Below are 18,849 nucleotides of genomic sequence, written 5' to 3'. Positions count from 1 at the left end.
GGGTTGTTTTCCAACATAGTTTAGGATTCCTTAGTTCTTTAAATTATCTTTGCCTTAGCTTAATTTAGTCGTTGTTATTCAGCTTAGTTTCTATTCCTTGTACTTTTGGAAACCCAAGTTTCACTACAAGAAATAACACTTTCTGCGGCGGCGTTTTAGCGACGTTTTATTATGGATGTTGCTATAACTCATTTTCAGCGACATTTAATGCGCGTCGCTGAAAGTATTTTCAGCGACGCACCGTTGACTTTCAATGTCACTAAAAACAGTTTTCAGCGACACCACTATTAAAGATGTCGCTGAAAATAAGGATGTCGCTGAATACAGTTTTTAGGGAGCCATTTATTAAATGTGTCACTGAGAATACTTTCAGAGACACATTATTTAGGGGGCGTCGCTAAAAGTTTAAGATTAGAAACCCCAACCCCTTCCCTTCCTCATTCGTGATTTTCTTCCAAACCCTCGTTGTTTCGTTCTTCAGCTGTTCGTCGATGCTCCTTCACCATTCAATCTTCGCTCCATCGCCGTTTCGTCTCCATGGGTCTTGTCGTCAGTCTTCGCTGCTCCTTCGCAGTTCCGTCGTTGGCGATTTTCACCGTGGGTCGCTAACATCGCCACTACCATCTCATCACCATCTCTGCTGTCGCAGTGGGTCCTGTCGTGGGTTGCGCCATGGGTATTGTCGTGCCTTTTCTCCGTGGGTTTTTTGCTTCAAAACTATGGATGCCTTTTACATTTTCTTTGAAATCGACATTATGGATCTGAATTGAAAATAAGTATGGAAGTGTTTGTGTACTCATTATGATGTAAATTGAAAGTTTATTGTTTTGAGATGTTGCTGAAATTTATTTTTATGTGGTTTGTTGGAGTAAAAAAGTAATGGAAGTGAGTTGGGTCGAACAAAGTCGTATGGAAGGGAGTTGAAGTTGAAATTTTTGTGAAGTAGATCATAATGAAGTGGTAACTGTGTATTGAAACAGAAAAATATTTGTTGGTGAATTGATTTGGGAGAAATGGAAATGGATGGCTAATATTTTACGTGTTTGGACCAAATTTAAGGTGATGTTTCAGGAGATCACTAAGCTATTCTTTTCCCTCGACTTAATTTTTTGGGTTAGAGGTTTAGCTTTTGTGGTGATCCAACACTAAAGTTGTATTCTTTTATCTTGTTTATGGTGAATGTTTATGAGTTTGAAGTTTATGTTTGGATATGAATTCTACCCTTTTTTATTTTGAATTTTATGTTGGACAAGTTTATATATATGAATTTGATGTTTATGTTTTAGAGTTTTTTATTCTAATTAAACTCTAATCGTTTAAGAATATATATGAATCATAGATTTCACCTTCAATTTTGGTCTCTTTCTTGTAGGCTATATGAATACTATTCCCGGAGAACCACGGGAAGTAGAAGATTCAAGTTTCTAATTTCTTTTTTTTTTTCTCTTTTGGGGTTATGAGAAATATTTTGATGTGTTGATGAGTGTGGTGTGAGTTTGGTGATGAACTTGATTTTGGTGTGAGTTTGGTGATGGATTTTATTTTGGTGATGGATTTAGAAATTTATGTGCGAGTGATGGAGTTCATAGATTTTAGTGATGAATTTTGAAGTTTATGTGTGAGTATGGTGATGGATTTTAATGTGCTGAGTTTGATGAATTTTGAAGTTTATTTGATTGGATCGCGAAGTTTTTGAATTTGAAGTTCATGTTGGATATGGATTATAACAAAACATTATTAATTAGAGTTTGAATTTTATGTCTAAGTGACACATTATTAATTAGAGTTTGATTTTTTCCATTATTATGTTACAGGATGTCGTTGTCAAATCATAGAAAATGCTCACCAAGAAGATAAGAAGATGTGGGTGAACATGTTAATCATAATGCACAGAGTATGTATTGATTTAAATGAAAACTGTTTTTTTCCATATGAGCTTGTTAGTATATTCACAAGTTAGGAGCATTTGAGTTGTCTATATTGTTCAAAGAGCATGAATATATGTTTGATGCATGTACTTATTTATATAAGTTTTGATATAGCTGAGGTGTCGGGACTATCCTAATGTTATGGTAGTCATAGATTATGTATGTCCATATGGGTGGGTTAGTATATTTATAAGTTAGCGGAGCATTTGAGTTATTGATGTTGTTTATAGATCAGTGTGGCTATATATCTAATGCGTGTACTTATTTATATCGATTTTGATATAGTTAAAGTGTTGTGACTATCCTGCAGTTATGGTAGTCATAGCTTATGTTATATAGTCATAGTGAAGTGTTGTGCCTGCACGTATAGTTTATATTAGGGTAGTCATATATTACCTTCATAAGGTTTCTAGTTTTGTTCACTTTATACGGTTTCATTATTTAGTGAGTTGGTGTATCCATATTATTTACGTAGGTTTTGAAAGAGAGTTTGATTGTACTTTCAAGTTAAATAAGTTTTGTTGTTAACATAAGTCGTGTTTTTTTTTACAGGATAGATTTTATGTAAATGAAGCAAATACTAAGACAACTTCTTTGTTTCTATGGTCTACACATTTTGAGGACTTTATGTACTCCTTTTTATATTATAAATAATTTTATTGACGTTTTATATATGCCGGTATTAATCATCAAAAGGTATTAAAAATAAGTGAAGTGGAAATGTCAGTTTATAAAAATACTTTCAATGACGCAGGGAAATGTCACTGAAAGTAACTTTTAAAGGCGCAATGATACGTCGTTGAAAGTAACTTTCAAAGACACATGGGTATGTCACTAAAATTATTTTTAGCGACAACCACATGTGTCGCTGATAGTATTTTTAGCGACAACCACGCGTGTCGCTGATAGTATTTTTAGCGACGAGGTCAAAACGTCGCTAAAAGTTAAAATGACGCGGAATCAGCGACGTTCTTACCGACGAAACGCCAAACGTCGCTAAATTTTTTAGCAACGTTTTTAAAGTGTTTGTGAAAGTCTTTTTCTTGTAGTGTTTATGAAATTTCAACATGTTCTTCTTCTTATCATTTTTGTTCCTATGTTAGGAGAAACTTGTGATCACACATTATTGTGGAATAGAACGAGAGTTTTTACTCCCCTAAGCTCGAGGGAGAAGGGGTAATGTTCATTCAGATTACAGCTTCTCGTTTGCAACTTATTTTAAAACTTTTTTTTTTCAAATCATGTTTTCCTTTTGTAAAACCCTTACATTCTCTATTTTTCCATTAAATGTATGATCTAAATTTGTTTTCCATAACCCGATTATAGAGGATTAGTTATGTGATCCAGAAATTTGGTCTCCTGAAATCTCGTCAAATTTGCACCAATCTTCAAAGTATGAAAGGGATCGACATGACCTGCAAAACCGAATAGCACTAGGACCGGTGTGGCTTTTGTCACACGGACTCCAATGCTTAAGTTAGTAATGATCGGAGAAGTTGAGTGTGGAGAGTATGGTGTTTAGGCGTACCTTTAAGGTGTAGCTTTCTTCCTTATTTATAGAGGTCGAATCCTAATCTCCCTAGGATTTCTAGTCAGCAAGCCACACCTAAATGGGAAGTCATGGGTCCATTATGCCCATTAAATAGCCCAAATATAATTGCTCTTTAATTTGTTACCCACATATGAATTAATTATTAAATTAATTCCAACAAATTCATCTATTATAATTTTTAAGGTCGATAGTTTGATCCTAACTCTACCATGGTTGAATTCCTTTTTGAATATTTTGGTTTGATCCTTCAAAACTTTGTGATTTAAACTAAAAAGAATATTTTGGTATATTATTAAGAGTTTGACAGATAATTGGGTGTATATATATATATTTTAATAAAATCTAGTTTTATTTTTTTGAAAGGAAACCTATAAATTGGGTATTTGTGTAAGGAGTGTGCATAAATGTATTAGTTAAAATGGTGTATAAACTATATATGATTTTTGTAGCATCGAGCAGGCCTAATGGGCCTAAGAAAAAATGGTGGGCCATAAGAGGCAGCCCATAACTCTTGTCTAACTACTTCTCATCTTGCAATTTGGAGACCTAAGAGTAAGAGAAGAAGAAAGCTACCTATTAAATTTAATATGTGGGTCACTAAATAATTTTTTAAGGTAATAATCGAGTTTATTTTTTAACTTTATTTCAATTTGATTTATTTCAATTTGATTTTTAGGTTTAAAGGTTTTAATTTGGTACTTAAATGATTTGTTTTATTCTCACAAATTGTGTCTAAATGGTCTTTTACTAATTACTTGAAAATCTATCAATTTTTTCTGATTTTATTGATTTCTAAACTCTAATCTAATCAATTAATACAGTGGTTCAAATAGGCTACTAAAGTTCTAAATATCAATGTTGTCTCAAATTTTATAGAAATATGGATATCGATGATGTTTCAGTTAAATTTTAAATTCATAAATAAGCATTACACTTTTAACTAAGTTAACATTTTATTATTACATTACACTTTTAACTCAGGTAACATGTTATTATTAATATCATGTTTACATTATTGATATTTTCATGTTTCATCATTTCTGTATGAAATAACATAAATATTGATTCAGTACTAAAAAGACATAAATATTGATTCGCTCCCAGTATTGATGTCGAACTTTATAGACTTATGGAAATAATGTCAATAGAAATATTGACATAGCGATACAAATTTAATGTCTAATTACCAAATAAATTTATAAAAAAAATGTCATGTATTCAATATGATAGTGATAGTGAGAATGAATTTTTTTAAGATTTGATGACTAAAGCATAAGAATTAAATTGTCTAAGTGAGTATAGCTCACCCGCCAAAATTTTTGTCTATATTTAAAAATTATGGTTGATTTTTCAATCCGGCTAAAATTTAAAAACAAAACTATATTTTCAAAAACTATTACTTTAGGTTTTAAATTTTGACTTAGATTTTCAAAAATATTTTTTAAAAGTAGATCATTAATGATGTAGTGTTTTTAGACTTAATTTTTAAATATAGAAAATAAAAAATTAAGTTCGTCTTTTGTTTTCTATTTTTAAAAAATAAGCTTGGAAATATTGTGTTCTTATATAGTTTTTTTTGGAGAAAATTCTTGTGCAAAGTTTTTCATACTAGCTTCATTCATTGTTGACGATTAAAAGATATTTAATGATAGTGAGGGACGTATCAAATTAAGTAATATATCACTCAATAATATGTCAAAATATGAATGGAACCAGCAAGTATTAGGGCAGGACTACAATTTTTGTAAATATTTTTAAAATCTGATCCACATTTGAAGAAAAAAATAGTTTTAAAAAATTTGATATTATTTTTAAAATCTGACTAAGAACTTACATATATATATTCAAAAGAGAAGTCTTTTTGGAACCATAATTCTAAAAAACTGAAAACTAAAACAAAATCATTATCCAATGAGAGTTTTAAAACGACAAGAAGAATCAAAGGGAGATCATTCTTTCCGATGCGACCAAATCCGTAATTTATCTTTTTTCTTTTCAGTTTATTTTTTATTTTTCATTTTATTTGTTTTTTCTCTTTTTTTACAATTACAGTACTAAATAATAAATGTAGGACGGCTGATTGGTGCCATGTGGAGGAGAGTTCACCGGTGAAGCTCTGGAAATTTATCATAATTACTGTTTCTAGAATAATAAATGGTACGTTTGATTGAACGATGGATTTATTGAAAAACAGAGTTGTATTCTTTGTTTTCAGTGCTTTCAGATATGTATTTGATAGCAGATTTGGTAATTGAATCTTAATTTAAAAAATTATTCAATTGTGTTTAGTAATATATTGGTAAAGTAGAACTAGTTACAAATTAAATTTTAGTTTAATCTAAATTTATATTAATTAATTTATTAACATCTTTTATAAATTTTATATAATTATTATTTTACACTGTTATATAATTTAGAATACATTATATTTTACATGTTTTAATTTTAACAAACATAAAATGAGTTTATAATCGAAGTAATATATTTATCAAAGTTTTTGTTCTTTTTAATGTAATTATGCATCTTAAAAATTTTAAATTCTGAATCTGAAAACACCGAAAACATAAAAAAGTCATTTTCAAAATTTCTATTGTTTGGATCACATAATTCGCGTATTTGCTTAATCCATTTGATTTAGTGAATCCGAGTTTTCAATGAAACAGTTCAAAATTTTGTGAGGAAAGAAAAAGAAATTTCAATTGTGTGGAGTAAATAGAAGGTCTATTTGGTGTCTACAATTTTAAAGTAAATATGATTAGTTTATGAAATTCGGAGGAGGTATTTATTTTAGTCTTTAAAATTTCAAAATAATACTTTTTGGTCTAAAATTTGAAAAATGGTGATTAAACTATTTTGACCGTGGGTTGACTTGATGCTATAATTGTTGCTGATTTGACTCTTTATTTTTTCAAATTATGTCCTTTCTTTCACCGTGTGGTACTCTTAGCGATTTTCTGTTCAATTTGGTGCAAGAATGGAGCTCCCTAATGGATTCCCGCGAGGAGTTTTCACGATGGTGGTTTTGGGTTTTGTCCAGCCGTATCTGGCCTCCGACCGGGCGGCGCTGTGACCGGAATGGGGTTTTCGAGCTTCATCTTCCGGCGAACTTCCGGTGGGGCTTGTAACTCTGTTTTTGCGATTTAATTCTCTGTTCGCCCGGATTCCGGCGAATTTCCGGAATCTTCAGGCGCTTCATAATCTCAGCCTGCAGGGGAACTCTGTTTTCCGGCGCTTCTGTTGAATTTGGCGGACGACAATATTTTAGGGGAGATTTCATCTGGGTTTAACAATCTGATTCGTTTGGCTACTCTATATTTGCAGAACAATCAGCTCACCGGAGCGATTCCCGATTTGAATCTCCCTCTTCATCTTTGGCCAAAGTCGCCGGAAGTTGACGATGATGGTAGTGACGGCTGGCGAGGACTAGACGGCGGTCGGAGGGGAGGAAGATGAAGGTGATAGAAAGGAGATAATTTGAAAACGGACAGAAGCTCAATCATAAAAAAAATATATTATTAAATTAATATTAAGGATAAATAAACCATCAGGGTCAGAGTTCCCGTTCTAATAAAAGGCACAACTAGTTTCAAATATGTCCTTGGAGTTTTGAATAAATTTCAAATTTCAATCCTGCCTCTATTATTTCAAAATTCTAATTTTAACCTTTAATACTTAAAATTGTTTTATTATAATAAAAATCTTAAAATTGTTTTATTATAACAAAAATCTTAAAATTGTCTAAGTCGAGGTAAAAATAAAAGAAAGCACATATTAATAAAGTCAAAGAAATACCAAGCCTCAACTATAACTGCATAGCCAAAGCGAAGCTACGGTCTTCTATTTAGATTTTTTTTTTTTTTTAACTATTTTGAATTTTGTGATGTAAATTTATTTTCAAATTTTTTTGAATTTGAAATTTTAAAATACTTACATTAATTATAAACTCATTTTATTTTTATTAAAATCATGAAAAATATAATATATTAAAAATTATATAATTTCAAATATCTTGTTTTCTCCAAAATAATAATATTTGTTAGGAATTAGGAAAGCTAATGAAAATGTCTTTTTGAACTTTTAAAAGGTTAACAATGAGAGTTTTAAAAATATAGGTTATAATTAAACTTATCCACGTTTCATGGGTATAATTGAAACCACATGCTCACATATACCTCTATTTGACAATCATTCTCCAACATGCTTCCATTTTCTTCTTTTTAAACAAATTTAAAAATTGAGTGTAGAATTTGAACTTTATAGAATAGGAAATAGTTGTTATTTTTTTAGGCAAACTTGATTTAAATCTTATTTTAAAAGTAATATTTTGTTCTATACACTTTAGTTTATTTCATTTATAAAAGTGAAAAAGAAATATAAAAATTCAACCACCAAAATAATAAATAAAAAGATTCAAGTCTTTCAACAAAAAATAAATAAAGATATTTGAGTGGATTTGAAAGACAGTAAAAAAAATGAATTTTATAATCTGCTTTGAGTCACACACCACAAATTACAGCCACCACAAGAGAAACAAAACCAAAACCAAACACTCCCACAAATTTCCATCCACATTAAACACTAACATTTCAATTTCAATTTTCCCCCAAATTCTCTGCCTACCAAAACGACACCGTATTCCCACTTAAAAACTGCAGAACAGAGCAGCACCAATGGCGGCGATTAGGGATCCAACCGAGACGAAAACTGCCGACGCTGCGGACTTTCCGGGGGCCGGAGCCGGAGCCGGCTCGCTCGTCGTCGGGGCGCCGATCTCCGGCGCCGCAGCAGTCGACGGTCCAGGCGAGGATTTCGGCGTGAGCGCTGCATCGAACGATAATTCAAACAAATAATCAAATCAACACTCACAAAACAGCAGAATTACCAAACAACATTTCGAAATTCTCCACAACATTCAAAAATCCAGATCTAAATCAACAGATTAGTCGGAAATCGTTAAGAGAAATAGTACCAGGAGAACCGGCGGGAGAGGTCGACACTGCAAAACAGAAAAATCGATTTCACTCAGAAACACATTTCGCTAGGGTTTCGCAGAGAGAACGAAGAAGAATTTAATTAACAAAGCGATTTCGATTTCGATTTCGGTTACGATTTCGATTCCGATTACGATTTCGGCTTACATTTACAGTTAGCAGCAGCAGGAGCAGAGACTTTGCAAGCGGCGGGGAGAGAGAGGGCCTTGGTGACGTTCAAGACGACGCCTAGTTGAGCGCTGTTCTTGAAGGCCTCGCAGAGGCAGTCGGCGTCGGCCTTGAGAACGGTCTTGAGGCCGGTGCAGCAGGATCCCTCGGGCTTGGTGGTGGTGCTGTCGTTGGACACGAAGGAGAGGCAATCGGCCATGTTCAGAATGAGGCTGGAGCAGTCCACCGCCGGCGGCGGAGCGTCGTGTGCGGGCGCAACGCCGGAGAAATTGACGGCCAGGACGGCTAGGGCACAGAGAGCGAGAGAAAGCTTCGTGGCGGCCATTGCTGAGAAGAGAGAGAAAAGCGAAGGCAGAGGGAGAAGGAGTGGGGAAGTGGAGGAGTGTGGATTGAGGTTGGTAAAGGGCATTTAAATAAGGAATTTGAGGGAATAAATTGAAACGTCTAAATTCTATTTTTAATTTTTAATTCGTTTAAATCTAAATTATAATTAAATATATCTCAACCCGTTAAAGATTTTGTTGGTATATAATTTGTGTTAAGATTTTGTAAACAACGTATCCATTAAAGTCACTTTTGCTAAAAATATGTAGATTAAAATAGAAATTATGAAAATACAGATATTAAAATGGACAAAAATAAAAAATACAGAGATGACTTTGACCATCATTGACATAAAAGTAAACAAAAAAGTGAGGATTTAAATCTAGTAAAATTCATTACTTTTATGGCTTTATATTTGTTTCGTAAGTTTTAAATTTTTCAATTAAATTACTAAATAAATATTTTTATTTAATTAAATGATAATATGACATCTCCGTAATACAAATAAATTGATTTTTCATTTGAAAATGGTAAATAAATAACTTTGCAAAATAAGACAATGGAACGAAATCTGACATAATCTTAAAAAGAAAAAAAAATTTATACTGGCACATCATCTATCTTGAATAGTTATCCACTTTCACGTATAATAATTTGAATTTGACTCCAAAACAAACCAATCAATATATATATATATATATATCACTAGTGTTAAAGTATCATAGTTGAATGGTAATTAGCATATATCTCGGAGAGATTGGGAGTTCGATTCTTCATCCACACATGTTATACTAAAAAATCAATATATATCTAATAAAATTTATTTTAATCACGTGAATTCCAACATCACAAAGTAGATAAAGATACTTTACTATTTTATGGTTATATTCCCACCTTCCAATAAGGAAAAAAAACTATTTTTAATCACATAATTAAAGTTCAAAAGGTAATATTTCAACCATTACAGAACTAAAAACAGTTCTTATAAGTCACAATTCTTGGTCTATAAATATGATATTGGAGTCCACATCAACTTAGTTTAGTAATAATTAGCACATGTCTCTGATTAAGAAGTCATGAGTTCGAATTTCACTTTTTGTAGTAAAAAAATTGTGATATGGATTCTGTTTATGCAAGGATATGCACAACAGTGTATTTCAGATTGCAGCTCGAACTCGGTCTCCGGACCGATCTGAATACTTGGGCGGACCTGCACAAATGGTGAGCACTTCGACGATCAAGTCAGTATAGGTCGGTTTCCCAGTTTAGTTCGAGGTCAGAAATCATCGTACCTGATCGCGGAGTGAGGTCCTCTACTTATGGGTGGTAGTCCGCTAATCTTGCGACGGTTACACCCAGTAATCTCGGGACCGTCGGTTACACCCGGTAATCTCGGGACCGACGGTTACACCCGAGAATCACGCCGCTGACAGTAGCTCACATCGGCCCCCACCGAGCTTCCCGGTAGGTCGGACCTCGGCCAGGTTCACCTCGGCCCTCATACTCAGCATCTGTCAACGCTAGTGGTGGTGATCTCGGCGGTCCGAGCTGGGGCATGACTCATGGTCACCTTGGGGTACCAATGGCTGTCCTCCACGTGTCCAGGGTATTCTTTCCCCTAAACAGATTCTACAATTAAAAAAAAATCTCTGTATTTTGCCATTTGTTTCAAAAGTACTCTTATCATTCAAAAATTTACTCTTGATGTTACATAAACGTTTCAAAAGATATCTTTATCATTCAAAAGTTTCGATACTACTCTTGATGTTACATAAACGTTTCAAAAGTACATTTTGAGCAAACATTTGTTAATATTTTGAACGGAAAATGACAAAATCTGGAGGACTTGAGAATTTACATGGAAGCAAGAAAGAAAAATGTGGAAAAAGCTATCATTTTTAAAAGAGAAAGAAAAGTCAAATTATATTAAAATTTGCCATAATTTTCCTTTTTAAAATAATAGTTTCTTCAACGTTAATTATCACGTCATTTTAGATTCTATCACGTCAACTTTCCATTCAAAATATTAACGGATGTTTATCTAAATAGTATTTACGGATGAAAAATTAAGAGTAGTATTCAAACTTTTAAAAGGACACCAATATTGTTTTTAAACAATGGACAAATTTCATGGATTTTTTTTATAATCTAACATCTTAAAATTTTAAGTCAAATTTTGAGGCTTAATTAGGATATTAAACATTTGTTTACTGGTCAACACACGTATCTATGGGTTCGACATCAAAATGTAAGGGATAAATCGACATTTCCATAGTATTACAAAATAAAAGAAATTAATAAAATATGAAAAATATTAACAAAATATCACATAATATTAATATTAATAATTCTTTATTTATTTAGAAATATTGAAACGGTTTTGTTAATTTAAATATTTTTTACGAATTATTTTATTTTTATAACCTTTTTATCAATATTTTATCATATTTTTTGGACTTAATTAGTAATTTCGAAAAAGTAGGTGTGGAAAAAAGAAAAAGGAATGGAAAAAGGAATTTCTGTGTGCGGCTGAGAAGGAGGGAGGCGCTAGAAGTTGAACTTTTTGAACCGATAGAGAGGAGAGTGGGAGATGGTGCCACGTGGGGGCAAATGAGTAGTGTGGAAACGTGTCGCGCATCGGACAGTTCAGTTACATGCCTTTGTCTTTTTTTTTTTTATTTATTTTGCATGCAATGGCCTTTTGAAAGGTCGCAATTGCAATGCAACGACAGATGGACAACAGAAACGCTGTGAAACCAATTTTTTTTTTTTTTTCCTTTTTAATGCCAATGGAAGAAAAAGTTTTTTCTCCCTAATTAATGTGTAATTTTACTATTTTAAGCAAGTCAATAATGAATTAGGTACGGTACTTCCAACCAAAAAAAAAAAAATAATTAATTAGGGAGGGACTCGATAATTTTACATGGGAATTCGAAATTTAAGAGAAAGAGTAGAATAATATTCTTTGGTAAAAATGAGGATAATAATGCCTCTTTTTAATAATAATAATAATAATGTACTCTTTAGAAAATTACAATAGCATGTTAATTTCAAAGAAAATAAATAGTAAATGTTGGAGGAAATCCGTTGTATAGATTAATTTTCTAACAGTAATACTAGCAAACATTTTACTAACTGTTAAAAAAAATACGAAAGTTTTCTTTTTATTTTTTTGAGAAAAAAGTAAATACGAAAGTTGTTATAATATAATATGATTAGATCGATAGAACAACAATAGCAAGCAAATAAAATTTAATGAACACTTGTTGCAAGATAATCGAGGTGCATTTCAAAAGCGTTTAAAACAAATATTCACTTTAAAAGTGTTGGAAGACTACAACAATCCTCTCAACAAAATCTTCAAAAACCTTCGAGCTCCAACCAACAAAAACCAACCTGTCAGTGGTTGGCATTTGATGAGTTCAAAATCGACCGACTGTGTGCAACCTTAGTTGCCATGTTTTTTTTTTTTTTAATTTTTTAAGATACAGATTTAAAATCTAATAAAAATATCTTCGATTTCTCATTATTGGTAATAGGATTTTCTCCTTTGTCGATAAATTACTTCACGAGCTTTCATCTTAATTTCAAAATCCACATGATCTTCAACATGTGACTTGTCTTGGATCAACTCAATAAAAACTTGCACTAAATCTACGTAGTGATTTTGATATTATCAAAATCATTTTTGTTCTTGTCAAAATTACTTGTATTTTACAATGTTTGAGTGATTCTCAAGTGATTAAGAAGGAATTAATTTTTTGCCAAAGTGAACATAGTTTAGCGGTAATTGACGTACTCCAATCAAGATATTATAAGTTCGAATCTCTTCCCCGGTTGAATTTTGGTCCTCTACTCTCACTTTATTTATACATAATTATTTTTCACTCTAAAATTTTTATACTCTCTAATTTATTTGTTTTTTGTCCCTTCCTCACTTTTGATTTTATTTAACTTCTTTCTCTCTAAACTTTTTTTTTCTTTTTTTTTAATCTCCCCCCTCTTAACTTTTTTCTCTTTACAAATTTTTTTTTCTTTCTCTTTCTAACTTTTTTTTTCTCTCTAATTTTTTTTGCTCTCAATCTAAATTTTTTTCCTCTCGTTTTCAAACTTTTTTGTCTCTCTAATTTCTTTTTTATGTAAATCTAAAAACTTTTGTCTCTAATCTTCAATTTTTTCTCTCTGAAATTTTTATCCCTCCCTATTTCAAACTTTTTTTTTTCTCTCAATCCAATTTTTTTTTTTTTTGTCTCTAACGTTCTCCAACTTTTTTCTTCTTTCTCTAACTGTTTTTTAGAACCTTTTTTAATGCCTTTCCTCTCAAATATAATACATTTTTTTAGTAATTTAATGATCCTAAATTTACCTTTGAAAAGAAAATATATGTTTTAATATTATATAAAAAAATCACTTTTTTAAAGTGTGAAACCAAATCTCCTCTTAATAACACATGAACGAAATCTTCATTTGCAACCAAAAAGGTTGTTAGTTATTTATTTATTATATTAGTCATTATTCACCTGCAAATTTAGTTTCAATTACAACTTCTTCCAAACTTTCAAATTTAATTCTAACAGATCTCCACTATCAAATATCATTACTTTTTATGTCTATATATAACATATTAACTCGACTAATTAGTCTACACTAGGCCAACCAAATAATATAAGGGTAAAGACTAAAAAAATAATGGATTGAGCAGTCAAATATACAAGTTCAACTGTATTATTATTATTATTTTTTGGCTGAGTACGTTTACTTATCTGCAATCGTAATGGAAATGAATCGGAATCGTAATGTTATTCCATTGATGTTGTTTACCACAAATTTTCTGGAATCGTAATCAAAATTCTTTGATGTTGTTTACTAAAACTGTCTGGAATCGGAATGAGATATATGAGAATTATTAATATACCCCTTTCTCTTTTTTAGCTAATTACAAATACATTATTGTGCTAATCTTTTTTAAATTACAATAATAATAAATTTTAATTTAATTTATTACTATATTATTGATAGTAAATATTTTTTATTATAACAATTTATCTAATATCAATACATAATGAATAATTAAAATAAAATTACATCAAATAAAATATTTTATATGAGCACAACCAAACTTTAACGTAACAAATTATTAAGCTTTATTATTCTAACATTTAAAAGTAATAATACCACATTAAAAAATTTATTGATATTAATTAATATTAATTTTTCATATTATATAATAAAATCACATCAACTTGATAAAAATTGGAGAAAAAATTATAAGAGTATAAAAAAATCAATTAAAAATTATATGGATCTAATCTATAGAGAAGAGAGAAAAGATAAAAGTGGTACATTAATTATAATATATATGTGGGGTCCACGGAATAAGTAATGAGAATGAGATTGATGAAGTTACAGAAGTGTAATGAGATTACACCTTTTTATGTAACGAGATTACAAAGTTTGATGACCATTTGATTACATTCCTACAATTTGGTAAACACCATCAATGGGAATCAAAGTTTTTATTACGAATCATTGATTACGATTGCGGGTAAATAAACGGGATCTAAGCAGTCTACTTTCTTCGTTCCATTCATGAACACGCCATTTCATCACTCGTTAATTCAACTAACGTAGTAGAATAAATTTTGGTCCAACTAATTAGAGTGGAAATAAAAGGTTTGAGACGTAGAGTGACACAGGGAAAGAAGGAATTAAAAGATGGTTGGAAGAGAAAGAAATAAAGAAAGAAAGTGAGGTGGCCAAATTCGTACACGCTTGAAATTGCTGAGCTAGTTTACAGCTCACGCAACGCAACGCACCGTTTCAAAGCTGTTTTGTTGGTGGGCCCAATCCAAGTTTGAAAGTTTGAAACGCTCAATACGATCACTTTATTTCTTTTCTAAAAATTAAGTTTTTTTATCCCAAAAAAGAAAAGAAAAATAAAGCTTTTATATATTTTCAAATCTTAGAGAAAAAAATATATTCTGTTAAGAAAGTATTTTGAAGATTGGTTTGCTAATCACTTTTCTTTGTTTGGGGTTAAATTACAACATTAGTCCATCTTACCTAAACTTTTAAAGTTTTCTGATAAATGTTTTTTGAATTTTCAATTTTGTATGTGATAGGTTGTTAAACTTTCAAAATGATTAATAGGTATCGTTGAATGATAAAATTTGGTCAATAATTAAATACCATGTCATCAATTTAAAATTATATTTAGGACCAATCTTAAATTTACACGTGTGCTAAATTAGTTTTAAAATCGACGAATCAAATTATGCCCCGTGTCTCTTTTATGACCGTCCGATGAAATCAACTAATTGGACAAAATTCACAAGGAGATTGGGCTCAAGCCCATGCCGGCTCTATAAATAGAGGGGGTCACCTCTCATTTGGGACATTTGGAAAGATCGAGAAGCATTGAAGATTCAGAGTCATCTACAACCGTTTGCGAAGCATCCAGAACCAATAAGACTGAAAGAACTGGAGATCTTCTCTTCTCCAGACAACCGATCGAAGAACTTCACAAGCTACAAGCCGAAGACTTCACAAGTCGAATACCTCACGAACCAAAGTACTTCATCAAGCTGCATATTTCGTCAAGCGAGCCGAAGACTTCATCAAGCCACAAACTTTGCCAAGCATCAAGCTTCACAACCGAAGACTCTAAAGATTCTTCAATACGTTAGAAGCTGAAGGCGCAAACTCATTAATTCAAGAACAAACTCAAAAGCCCTTGAATTAAAGTTCACATATGAGAGAATTAATTAGAGGATCATACATTAGAGATTGTAACACTATAAAAATTCAATACAATACAAGTTCATTAATTTGAGTTTCTCTTCGTTGAATTTCTCGTCGAATAGGTACTTAAACTCTTTAAAAAAAAATTGTCTTGTTAGGGGAGGTGGATTTTAAGTTGAGTAATTCAAAATGTATTTGAATTCATCTTCTCTAACACATAATTTGAAATACTAAAATTGTCAGTAAATAAAGTTTGTTATCATCAAAACATATACTATGATTAGAACTCGTAAAGTTAACTGGGCTCTTGTTGAAACTTATTTTTGTCCACTATTTTTCCTTTTCCTTTTTCTTTGATTGAAGGGCTCCTATAAGATAAAATGACAATAGGAAGTTAAAACCAGCCCCAAAACAATCACCAATTAAACCACAAACAAATTGAACTATGTTTAATTAGACAATTAAGAAATATTTGTGCACAATAATGTATAATTTATTTCAAATTTAAAACATGTTTAATTTCCAACCAAACCCTCATTATGTGTATTTTTCGTTTAGACAATTGAATAATACAAGTTCATTTCATTTTGCTTGAATTTTTTCTTATGTTAGAATTTATTTTTACTCTAAATTAAGAATCACATATCAATATATTTATATTATTTGGTTATTTAATGGGCCCTTCTAAAGTTATGTATGTACCACATGATAGAGGGATATTTCTATTTATCCATCTTAATTCAAATTAAAAGATTACTATTTCCAAAGCTAACACAATTCAACGGTAATTGACATATATCTCAAACCAAATATTGTACTTCAAAAAAATCTTAAAGATTACTGTGATTGATATTTGCTTAATTTTTAATATCTTAACACAAAGTCAATTATCACCGAATATAAAACAAAGAGAAGGAAAATGAGAGAGTAATTCAAACATAGTTTTCTTTTTTCTTTAAAGACCAGAGATTGAACCATCGACTTCTAACTAGAGAAGGAGTAAGATGTCTTAATTGCTTAGCTATTTATATTATGTTCATGTTTAACCATACATACCCTAAACCCTTACTTGGTATGATGTAATTATGTGCTGGCTTGCTTTAATCTCCACAAAAGTACTGAGTTTCTGTCTTCTATGAATTCGACATTAAAGTATTCCAAAAAATTAATAAATTATAAAAAAAAACATCAACAAGATATCACAATAATATTAATACTATTAATTTTTAACTTAGCTAGAAATGCAACCCCATTTAAAAATATTCATCTACATTAACATTTAATCGACATTTTCATGAAATTGGCAACTTCATCAACATCGACATGCGTACCTTCTTGCCTTGTCCCTAGCCTCAAAACTTCACTATATATATGCATGTGGGCTAATCATTTAATGAAGACATGGATATTTTTAATAAGATAACATTATGATGAGAAATAACTTGTGGCTCTCCTTTCTTTTTCCCTTTACAATGGACCGCATCAGATTATAGTCGGTCCATTTGAATCGGCTCAAAGAGACTTCCTCTATAAATAAGAGAGAAGAGATCTTGGGCGCGAGGTATACTCTCGCAATCCTACACTTGCTACCCTCGATTAAACCCTTTGCTACTTAGACATCAGAGTGTGTTGAACTTAGCACCACATTGGTGTGTAGTTCTCTATTTATGTGCAGGTGTTCGTTGGATCCATCGACATCGGAGATCAAAATCAAATTATTGTATCAACACATATGATTTTAGTTAAATGGGGACAAGTTTTTTTTAGGAAAGGAATGTAAAAGAGTTGATAGTATACCGTGAACGAAAGAAACATGTTTCCTTCGCTTATGATCTTTGTTTGAGAAACAATTTAATTAAGATAAAGATGTTTGAGAGGCTATTAAAGAGGAAAGATGGCGACTTCTTTGAAATCGATATTCTAACAAATAACATGATATGCTTGTAATATTATTTTTAGTATGAAAACAATTTATGGATATTGGCTTAGTGCCCCACCAAGGAGGCTCTAATTAGGAAAATAAATTAGTTGGTAACTTTATCTGTATCCTTAGCAAAAGTATAGGGGTTATGATTTAAACTTTGCAGCATTTCAAAATATTTTTAAAAGTAGAAAGATATTATAAATATGAATAAAAAAACTTAATTTGTAAAACAAAAAATGGAAAATAAAACAATTATCAAACACAATCTAAAGCAATTATATGATTTTTTAGCAATGGGGCATCACATGATAATAACAAATGAAAAAAAAAAAACAGACAATAAAGCACTAAAAAAATGAGAAAAAGCTGCCTTCATTTAGAAAAACACCCAATCATTATGATACCCATACACAGTTTAACTTTTTTACTTTTTTATAATATTAAAAAAAAGCACTTTTAAAATTTAAAATTATCAAGCTAAAAAGAATCTCCTATTTTGATTTCACCTTTTTTTTTTCTTTTTTAATCTTTTGAAATTTAGATGACAGAAAGGCATGGTGGTGATCATAATTGCTATTGATTGAGCTCCTCAATTACCTCCTTTATTTTCTCCTCAAATGGAAGCAACTTTCATTATTAATGTTTCAAAATATCACCTACATTTTTTAAATGTTGTCTTTCTCCATTTCATGCTTTCCAATTTATAAGAAAAGTAATTAAGTGATATAATGTCCACATTTTTTATGTTTGGTTAAAATAAAATTTAACAACCTTTGAAAACAAAGTTGTTTGATAACCAATTTAATCTGAACGTTGACCTATAAGATATGTTACTAATATTTTGACCACTGTGCTACGTATGCTTTGTTTGATATTTTGATCTTTAAAGTTTAAAAATTGATTTTAGAAACTTAAACGCACCATATTTTTTTGAGTTCAACCAGGGATTGAGCATCCAATATTTTTAAGGGGGTAAGTAATGCATTGACGATTTGATCTACGCTCGTGTGGAGAACATAAACAAAAGTTAACAGGTCAAAAAATTGTAATTTTATTTGAAGGTATGTGTTTGAGTCTCATCCATGTTTAAATTATAATAAAAAAATATAGTTTCTTAAAATTTAATAAGTTGATTGACATAATCTTTATTGACTTTCAGTTTGTTAGCCCTGTTTTATTTGGTACGAGATCTGGAATCAATTTGATGTTTTAAAAACAAGG

At 31.0% G+C, this 18,849-nt stretch overlaps 1 protein-coding gene across 1 annotated transcript; it reads right to left on the bottom strand.

Moving 5' to 3' along the window:
- Positions 1-7,939: 7,939 nt before the first annotated feature.
- On the bottom strand, positions 7,940-9,036 carry XYP1 (Bifunctional inhibitor/lipid-transfer protein/seed storage 2S albumin superfamily protein). Its single transcript, XM_022286217.2, has 3 exons — positions 8,619-9,036; positions 8,450-8,476; positions 7,940-8,301 (listed from the first exon to the last, which is right to left on the bottom strand). The coding sequence occupies exons 1-3, from the start codon at positions 8,962-8,964 to the stop codon at positions 8,123-8,125; spliced, it is 552 nt and encodes a 183-aa protein (XP_022141909.1). The 5' UTR covers positions 8,965-9,036; the 3' UTR covers positions 7,940-8,122.
- Positions 9,037-18,849: the final 9,813 nt, after the last annotated feature.

Source organism: Momordica charantia (assembly GCF_013281855.1).
Source record: "Momordica charantia cultivar OHB3-1 chromosome 4 unlocalized genomic scaffold, Mcharantia_2.0 BLBB01000004.1, whole genome shotgun sequence".
Lineage (NCBI taxonomy): Eukaryota > Viridiplantae > Streptophyta > Magnoliopsida > Cucurbitales > Cucurbitaceae > Momordica > Momordica charantia.
Note: the sequence above shows the minus strand (reverse complement) of the source record. Positions and strands in the feature narration are given on the sequence as shown.

What these genes read in the sequence shown, in the direction of transcription:
- XYP1 (XM_022286217.2), bottom strand. Translation starts at nt 8,964, where the DNA reads ATGGCCGCCACGAAGCTTTCTCTCGCTCTCTGTGCCCTAGCCGTCCTG. An exon ending in TGCTGCTGCTAACTGTAAAT is followed by an intron (nt 8,477 to 8,618) that starts GTAAGCCGAAAT and finishes TCTGTTTTGCAG; the next exon opens with TGTCGACCTCTCCCGCCGGT. An exon ending in CTCTCCCGCCGGTTCTCCTG is followed by an intron (nt 8,302 to 8,449) that starts GTACTATTTCTC and finishes CGTTCGATGCAG; the next exon opens with CGCTCACGCCGAAATCCTCG.